Source organism: Acartia tonsa, chromosome 1 (assembly GCF_053477335.1).
Source record: "Acartia tonsa isolate MP-2025a chromosome 1, ASM5347733v1, whole genome shotgun sequence".
NCBI classification, from domain to species: Eukaryota; Metazoa; Arthropoda; class Copepoda; order Calanoida; family Acartiidae; genus Acartia; species Acartia tonsa.
The window spans coordinates 26,759,054-26,769,103 of record NC_137260.1 but is presented as its reverse complement, the minus strand read 5'-3'; the positions used below and the strand labels follow the sequence as shown (position 1 = coordinate 26,769,103).

Below are 10,050 nucleotides of genomic sequence, written 5' to 3'. Positions count from 1 at the left end.
AAGCAAATGAAATTTATCAAAATTTCAAACCTAATTTTTTCTTTCATTTTATGACAATAACTTTTTATCCGGGCTCGACCACAAGATTTACACAAGCATCAATGTAAGCGGCTTAATGAAACAAGCAAATCTAGGCCTCAGCCTATGCAACCCTGGCTGCAGATAAGCTTTATCGCCCAGAAAGAATGAGCCACACAAAGCAGCAGGCACCAGAAGTATTTTTCTATGACAGATCCACCCACAACCGAAACCATTCTCATCCGCTCTATGCTGTAGTTGCAGAGTTTGAATTCAACCGAGACCAGGCTTCTAGACAATTACCCATCATTTTTTACAATTGATTTTCACCTCCCTAATTAATATCTATAAAAAAACTTTTAGCAATTGAAGCTTTAAGTTAAAAAGAAGTTAATATAAAAACTTGACATTATTGCTTTTCATTTTATTAAAAAACTTTTCCCTTCATACATTTATTATATATATTTTCGGTTGAAAATATTCGAATATGATCTATTTTTTTAATAGCAAAGCTAAAATATACACTTTGTCTGTCTTACCGTCCGTAAGTCGGTAATAAGATAAGGAAAATGAGATTTATATAGCTGCTATAAAAGCTAGATTTATGATATTCATTGTACTCATTCTCATCGTTATAGAGCAAATATAAGTAGACTGCATCCATGGCTGTCCGAATGCTTTTAGAATTAATTTCTCGCAGTTCTTTTTGTGTTAATAGCTAAAAGTCAAGTGCCTTTATATTTTATTTTTCATATATTTTTTTTTTCTTTGCTACTATTTAAGATAGATTGCTGATTTTTGTGAAAATCATCCAGTATACAACTTACCTAGTCAGTAGGTAAGTTTTTTAAGGTTTCGTGATATTCATTATTTTTATTTTTTTTATAACTGTGCCCTTTTTTCCTCTTTTTTTTGATCATCGAACATTTGGTTGATAGTTTATTTTGTCTGTTTATCAATCCAAGCTTATTTGTTCTTCGCTTTTAGCTTATGGATGTTGCAATCCTCGTTTTTCTTTATAAAGATGTGGTCGTTAATTCGTTGATTGTTTTAAATTGTAGCTGAATACGGCTGATGCTAAGAGACATAAACATACACTTGGTACTTATACTAATAAAATATTTACAATAAATAATTAGGTACACCTGCTATACTACATAGGATTAGCTATGTAAAAATTATTGAGTATTTCTAATATCTTAGAACAAGGACAAAAAATAAGGCAAAGCAAAGATTGCAAATTTTTATTTAGAATTATTTATCATATTTCAGTTTGAGGTCGACGAATTTTGTTTATTATGCAAAGAACAAGATAAATAAAAGCTTTACTTACACCCTTTTAAAAAATAGGTTTAAACACGTATTCCCTTTTAAAAGCAGTAATTTTTTTTATTATCAATAAAAATCTATGATTCACATCTAATACACAATTTTATAATACACAAAATAAATAAAAAAATAATTATTGTTTCTTAAGATTTTCTTGTAGCATCTTATTGTACTCCCATTGTAGCTTCATAACCTAAAAAAGAAATTTCATGGAAAAAAAATTATGTTAATTTATGTTAATTTTGTTCATAGTAGAGCAGAATTATCAATATAATAATAACAATAAATGGTAATAAGGTAAGAAACATTTGTCAATTTTCTAAAAAATGCCTTATTAAGTACAAAAATCCCCTCCCCTATTTTTGAAATAAATTGAAAATAATGGGGATTAGTTATTTGTTTGTTGGTTTAATACCAAGATCAGGTTATGGTGGGTACAAGGCAAAGTCGTCCATTTTTCTTTTATTTTGGAGGGGGAAAAAATTTTTAATGGGGGGGTAATTTGGTTTAGGGGGGGGGGGAAATGTCGCGCGAAGCGCGAGGCAAATTTCCCCCCCCCAAAAAATTTTTACCCCAGGGCTAAAATTTGCTTGGGAGGGGGGGGGGTAATTAACCCCCCCTGAAATCTGTTGGCAGGGGTAATTTTTTTACCCCCCCAAAATTTACCCCCGAGGAAATGTTTTTTTTTTTAGGGGGGGGGGGAATATAATAATGTAAAAAGGTACCTACCTAATTATGAAATATTTAGTAGTGAAAATGGTCGCGAAGCGCGGCAAAATTTTTTTTGTTAGGGATAATTTATTTTGGGGGGGAGGGTAATTTCTCCCGCATAGCATAGGCAGTGCAAAAGAACAATACCCTTTTTATTTTCAATTTATCTAAAAATTGAGGGAGGGGGGGGGGGGTGTTAGTGATCGACTGGCATTTTGTGGGAAAACTGAGTCTTTTATATATTAGATAAATTTAATGTTAAATACGATTTTTTTGATCAAACTTCACCTCTTTATTTCTTTATTAATTGGCTATCTGCACTCTAAAATATAGCTTACCCTTGTTTTGATTCCTTCATAGTTAGATTCAGCTTTCTTGTTTTGGATAAATTCGTTCACCGCAAAATTATTCTGTTCTTGAACCTAAATAAACTTCAAATTTGATATATAATAAAATATATTTTCTTTTACAAAACTGAGAGTAGCTAATTACAAAGAAAATATAGGCTTGGCTGAAGCTGCAGAATGTTTACGATGGTTTTTGGCATGGGTACGTTTTTAGCCCCTGCCCTCGGCATCTCGGGGCTAAAAAAACCGGTTGTAATCATATAATTGTACAGTTATATCCGCGGAAAGCTGTTTATAATACGATGTGTGAATAACTATTATCTGATGTAATAGAATCTTTATTTATATAAAGCCTTTTCTTATTAATACTGCAGCTTAACAAATCCTATTTATTACGTCATTAATATAAACTAAAATCATTCTTTATTATTTTTATTTGTCTTTCTCATTGGGGAAATATGGTATCGTGATTATCAACAATTTCTATTGAAAACTATGTTCATCAGCAAATCATTTATCAATTGGTTAGGTAGGAATTATATATCGAGTTATTTTTCCACATAGTACAACATTTTTTTAAAACCGAAGCTTTTCTATAATTAGGGTCGGTCCGTCCGTACGTCCGTCCGTAACGGATAGCTTTTTTCGTTAATTTAGACATGTTAGAATTGTCCTATCGATTTCAAATTTTGCATGGTGATTCCTTTAGTAGTTAGGTACGATTTAGAAAGCGTAGCAACTCTATAATCATTACCAAAACGTCCGTACGTCCCTTTTAAACATGTTGATTTTTTTACTTTTTTAAATAGTTTTTTTTCGTTAATTTAGGCATGTTAGAATTGTCCTATCGATTTCAAATTTTGCATGGTGATTCCTTTAGTAGTTAGGTACGATTTACAAAGCGTAGCAACTCTATAATCATTACCAAAATGTCCGTACGTCCATTTTAAACATGTTGATTTTTTTACTTTTTTAAATAGTTTTTTTCGTTAATTTAGGAATGTTAGAATTGTCCTATCGATTTCAAATTTTGCATGGTGATTCCTGTAATAGTTAGGTACGAGTTAGAAAGCGTAGCAACTCTATAATCATTACCAGAATGTCTGTACGTCCATTTTAAACATGTTGATTTTTTTTACATTTTTAACAACAAATTTGTATGTGACCTAATTATTTGATTGGTCTGATTTTTGGTATACTGATTCCTGGGACAACAAAGTACAATATTATAAGCGAAGCAACTCTATAATCAAGTCCTAAAAATGTAAGTATGTCCATAATCATTATCCTGTATCAAGCAGTTTTTCAACAAATCTACTTACAATTTTGCTTTGACTCTTATACATTCGCATTCTGATTATTCAGTTCTGACATTACACAAGTGTTTATGTCTGTTTGTCCTACCGTTTCAGAGCTTCTCTTTATGGATGTTGTCATCCTTGTTTTATAGCAGTTTTCAATTCAAATATAATTATGTATTTATCATATCGTAAGTCAGCCTTCCAGTTTTATAAAAACTAATTTTATTTTTCTTTACAAATTAATATGGCTTATTACATATTCTTTCCAAAGAAATATAGCTTAGTAAATATTCTGTCCAAAAAGTTGTAATGAATACAGATCTGAGATTAAGGAAAAATTAATATACTATTTTATTTTCAGTAAGGTTTCCAATCCGATACCTATTCTGCTGTATCAAAACCAGTTATTAGTTTTACTGAAAAAAATTATCATATTCTATTTTAGACATTTTTCTATGAAAAAGAAAATACAAATTATAAATCAAACTAGGTATGCACAGTGATTCCCCAGGGGATTTGAATCCTTAGAAAGGGGTGGAAGGCAGGCCTTCAAAATTTCAATATTAAGGGAGTGTTGAAACCAGCCTACAATTCATGATATCAAACCCTGTTTTTAAAAATCCTAGGCTAACAAAAAAGGAATATGTATTATATACTACATGTTACATGTTTCATTAAATTCACTCCATTACAAGTCCATTAATTTCTGATAAAGGTGGATAAAAATATACCTAAATGAGTAAGCATGGCATTCATTTAATGGAAACTACGCAGACAGGAAAATTATATAAAGGATGTATTTATTTATATTTATTTTTATCCTCACACAGCAATTAGTTGTAGACTTGTATATTATGAACATGACTTTTGTACATAAAATAACATAATTATTTTATACAATTTTCTCTTTCTAGATGTTTAGGTTTTGAGATGCTTTTTGAGAATATTTGAAATTCTATTTTTACAAACTTCCTTTGCTATTTTTTAAATTTGAAACGTATAAATCGATATATTATAACTTGGATGTTGTACCCTATATTCATGTACTCTGATAAAGTAATGCTCGCAGCTGGATAAATAACGATTCAAATCATCCAACTTTTTTACCCCATCCCCTTCTCTCCTACCAATAATTGAGGTCTATATTAGCAACAAGAAAATTAAATTGATCATACCTGGATTTTTCTCTCCAAATTTGTCAGCTGGATATAGGTTTCGTTGTCTTTCAAAGCTTTCTATAAATAAAATAAAGCATTAGTCCATGGAATCATAGTTTTTTTTTAATAAAAGTCTTTTTTTAATTTTTGTATACTATTAATTCCTTTTCTTTGTACGTCACAACTGTTAAGTATTAAGCAAAAATAATTGAGATTTAAAGACGTGATTTTAAAGAATTCAATAATTCTAATTGTATTAATTTGCAGAAACTATCTAAAATAGGTAGGAATACCAAGAAGTTGTATAAACGTGTACAAAGCCAGGATCTAAGGGACAAGTAACATATTTTGTTATACACTTTAAAAAAAGCTTGTGAATGTTTAGCTAATTATATCTCACAAGAGGAATATTGAGCACTGATAGCGATTGATAAAGTTAGTTTTCCCCCCGCCAATACCTAGTACCCAATACAACCCAGCATAACCCAACCAAAGTGAAAACATAACACATTATTTACTTGAAAGAATTAAATTATAAATAGTAAAAAATGACGCTATTACTTATGTCCCTGGAGTTAAGAAAGAAATATTGAAAAGTTTTTGACAGAAGAAAAACTTGTACATAACTTTTTTGTAGCTATAGGACTGCATGAATATCAGAGATACAGAGATATGTTAATGGTTAATAGTTTTGTAGTTATAGGGCTGCATGGATATCAGAGATACAGGGATATGTTAATAGTTAATAGTTTTGTAGCTTTAGGACTGCATGGATATCAGAGATACAGGGATATGTTAATGGTTAATAGTTTTTTAGCTATAGGACTGCATGGATATCAGAGATACAGGGATATGTTAATGGTTAATAGTTTTGTAGCTATAGGACTACATGGATATCAGAGATACAGGGATATGTTAATGGTTAATAGTTTTGTAGCTATAGGACTGCATGGATATCAGAGATACAGGGATATGTTAATGGTTAATAGTTTTGTAGCTATAGGACTGCATGGATATCAGAGATACAGGGATATGTTAATAGTTAATAGTTTTGTAGCTATAGGACTGCATGGATATCAGAGATACAGGGATATGTTAATGGTTAATAGTTTTATAGATATAGGACTGCATGGATATCAGAGATACAGGGATCAGGGATAAGGGATAGGAAACCTGGCCATTAATTAGGTCCCAGTCTAGATTCTAAAGGGATATTGCAACTTTACCAATTTCTAATTAAATGTTGTCACTGGCGGACGCTCGAAAGTAGCTATCGCTCTAAACCAATAAGGATTGGCCTGTTTTGTATCAACCAATAACCAATTGGCAGATGAAACGCGGCAATGAAAAAAATTATCTTGTCTGCTTCTAAATAAAAATAAGAATTAATAAGAAAAGGTGTTTGATCACATCAACTTAATTATCAAATCTGCCCAGAGTTTTACATTAAAAAATACCATATATAAAAAAACAAAAATAGAGTGATTATATTTTGGAAAGTAGGTAGCTGCGAATTATTCATTTGGTAGTTTATAAATGAAATGTTGTATTTTAAATTTTAAAACTTTATACGGAATAAACACCTCAGTACTATTACATGTTAAAAAGTACAAAAATATTATTATGGAAAAGAAAAATTGATAGAATGTTACCCAAGTGCTAATTTACTTGTACTAAATTTATTTATTTATTTAGAATTTTAATAAGCAATGATAAAATAATATTTTCAAATAAAATTTTTACTCTTTAATAAAAATACAAACAAAATCTGTCCAAGGCAAACCCAATCATAGGCGTCCAAGGGGGGGGGTAATGGGCCATTTGGCACCCCCAAAGGATTTTGGGGGTGCCGTAGGCACCCCCAAAATTTTGTGAACAATACCCCCCCCCAAAAAAAATTACCCCTACCTTGGGGGGGGTATTTACCCCCCCAAACCATTTTGGGGGGGGTAATTACCCCCCCAAAATAAATGTTCTTTAAAAAAATTTTTTTGGGGGGGGTATTTACCCCCCCTAAATTGAATGTTCTTTAAAAAAAATTTTACTGATAGTTTATTTTAGGATAGGTTATATTGGTTTAGGTGATTGCCCCACATGGTTAAGCAATTGGCCCCCCGCAGGGGCTAGAAATAGGAGAGAAGCTTGTGTGAAAAAAACGAAGAAACGCCCCTTAAAGAGCGTTGCCACAAAAGGGACTATACCCCAATATAGTCCAACCAGTTAAAACAGTTCTTAACCATGATAACAAAAAATTTAATAGTTTGATCATGTTTTATTTGCTTGGGCCTTTATAAGGGCTAAAACCATCCCGGGGATCTATGATGTAATTGTAAAGCACTGAAGATTCCATAAAATAGATACCTAACTAAATTAAATATTTCATTAAATAATGAAAAAGAATTTCTATAGGCGATTTCTTTTGGGAGGATGTCAGGGTGTCTCAAAACTAGTTATAAAACTTACCAGGACCTATAAGACGCTTCACTTTAAAGTATAATCATATTGGTTCATTGGTTAGTGAGTTAATTATTGTATTTTTATGTTCTAAAGAATGAGATACTACTATATATTTGAATAGTAGTGGCGCCCTTAGCATCTAAGAACTCGTGTTTTCTAAAGGGTAAAAAGGGAGGAGAAAAATAGCCTAAAACCACTCAAAGGATTGACCTATAATAGTGTGGAACCATCATGTGATCTATGTGAAGCTTTCCTAAAAAGGAGAACTCAGTATTAAAAGTAATGAAATCTGAAGCTATAGTCAAATAAACCTTACTTACTACTTTATGTTATACTAGTGGCTTCGCCCCTAGCCTCTAGGGGCTTTATTTCTGAAGGTTCAGGGGAGAATTTTAAAAATTTAGTTTGCATATTTTTAGATATTTTTTGTATTTTATAACATTTTATTACTCTTTATATCATTTTATTACTCTTTATATCATTTTATAACTCTTTATAACATTTTATAACTCTTTATAACTTTTTATATTGATTTATATTATTTAAAACCTTTGAAATTTTTCTTTTTTTATTGTTTTTTAAAATTTCTTTGCCATTAGTCTATTTGGGGCTTCGCCCCCACAGGAGAAGGAAGTTTTCACAATCTTTTTGAATTTGATAAAACAAAGTTTAAAAGAAGAAAAGAAATTTAAAAAAAATAATTGAAAATTTAAAGAAAATATAAAAAAGTATAAAAAAGTATAAAAAAGTATAAAAAAATATAAAAATTAATAAAAATATATAAAAATATATAAAAACATAAAAAACATTAAAATTAGAAAAAAATATGAAAATTTTTTTTAGGGGGGGAAATTTTCATTTTTGGGGGGGTTGGGGGTGTCCCACCCCCCAAGAAAATAGCTTAAAACCACCACAGGACCAATAGGTATATACCCTGAAGAGTAGAATCCAATCGGTTCAGTGGTTACCGAGATCTTAAGCTTCAGACGGACGGACAGACAGACGGACGGACGGACGGACGGACGGACAGACATCAAGCTACTTTGTATTATAGAAGATAGTACTTATTAACTTAATAGATTAGGTAGGTGCTTTTTTTACATAATTAAATTACCCCCCCCCAAAAATTTTACCCCCGGGGTAAATTAGTTTGGGGGGGGTAATTACCCCCCCCAACAGATTTGGGGGGAGTATTTACCCCCCCCAACAGACTTTAGGGGGGGTAATTACCCCCCCCAATCAAATTTTACCCCCGGGATAAAAATTTGGGGGGGGGGGGGTAAAAAAAATTTTCGGCGCGCTTCGCGCGCAATTTTACCCCCCCAAACACGAATTACCCCCCCCCCCCTAAAATTTTTTACCCCCCCCCCAAAAAAAAGCTTGGACGCCCCTGAACCCAATGATAGCTTTTGGAAAAATAAAGTAGAGTAAAAGATAAAAAAATTTTGGGAGACAAAAAAACATCATAACGTGATTTTTAAAAAAGCCATTAATATATTGGTTTATAAAAAGTTCTAATTTTACATTTGACTAGCTACCTGAATTTTATTCTATTCTTTATCTACACACACACACGCAGCTATTTCATTAGCGTTAATAACGAACTAATGCACCTTCCAATAACTGGTTTTTTAGGCCTAGGCTTGAAATAGGCCTGAAATAATATTTTCCTACGTTTCCCATCCCTTATCCCTGACAGGGATATGTTAATGGTTTATAGTTTTGTAGCTATAGGACTGCATGGCATAGATACAGAAATAGGTAAATATTTTTATATTCTTAAATATCTTATGAAATAAGAACATATGAATATTCTTACTATTCATACGTACGGTTGAAGTTTTCTCATCCAAAATATTTACAAACTTTTCCTAACCTTATAGGCTTTACTAATAAAGAAAAGCTATATAGATTCAGCGGTTAGCCAAATCTTTTAGTGCAGACAAACAGACGCACATCCTGTTTCTTTTTTAAAGCAATAGAAAAATATATAGCGTGTAAAAATGGTTCAATCGTCAAATGTGCAACATAAACTAATTACAGTCTTGATAAAATTGAATTTGAAAAGAACATAACTTCAAAATATTATCATAAATATTGCCAAACCAACCTTTATAGTATCGTGTTTAGCTTGCATATCTTGAAGAAGATCAATAACCCCAGATTTTCTACCGAGTAGCTCTTCTCTCTCTGCCTCCAAATTACGACGCTTCTGCTCTGCTTCTTCTCGTAGCCTAAAATTTATGGTGTTTATAGCTACGCACATATGCAAGATTTATTCCGTGTCATCAAATTCAAACAGATTTTAATGGCAAAACTACTTTTTCAGGCTAGAATTTGGCTAGAAAAAAGGTTGTAATTCAATTAAACCAATGGATTACATAAACAACATATAAACATAAAAGACATTGCTCAAGAAATTTCGACTTCATAAACACACAATAATCCTTAAAAAATATCATTCAAGTGAATTCTGGTTCTCCTTTACAATGTAACTTCTTATGTAAAGTATGAGATAGTTTATTACAATTTTGGGAAAAGATGCCACTACCCCCCCAAGAGAAATCCCCCCTCCCCACCACCAAAAGTACCTTAAGAGGCCTCTAGAGAGGCTATGTCGCTAATATAAATAAAAGTAATATTGAATTTTTAGGCAAAGAAATTATCTATTCAACGAATTATCTTGACGTCAATTGCTCTATTTTAAAGTACGTAAACTATTATAACATC

General features: G+C 31.6%; 1 protein-coding gene across 3 annotated transcripts in view; it reads right to left on the bottom strand.

Moving 5' to 3' along the window:
* Nucleotides 1-1,248: 1,248 nt before the first annotated feature.
* The window catches only part of LOC145316234 (intraflagellar transport protein 74 homolog), a 30,248-nt gene continuing 21,446 nt past the window's right edge, over nt 1,249-10,050 (bottom strand). For all 3 annotated transcript variants that reach the window (XM_080156642.1, XM_080156623.1, XM_080156631.1), the window contains 4 exons: nt 9,431-9,554; nt 4,882-4,941; nt 2,397-2,480; nt 1,249-1,540 (listed from right to left, as the gene is read on the bottom strand). In XM_080156642.1, coding sequence (XP_080012768.1) covers nt 1,481-1,540; nt 2,397-2,480; nt 4,882-4,941; nt 9,431-9,554 — 328 coding nt within the window. In that variant the 3' untranslated portion in view covers nt 1,249-1,480. The remainder of the gene's footprint in view (nt 1,541-2,396; nt 2,481-4,881; nt 4,942-9,430; nt 9,555-10,050) is intronic.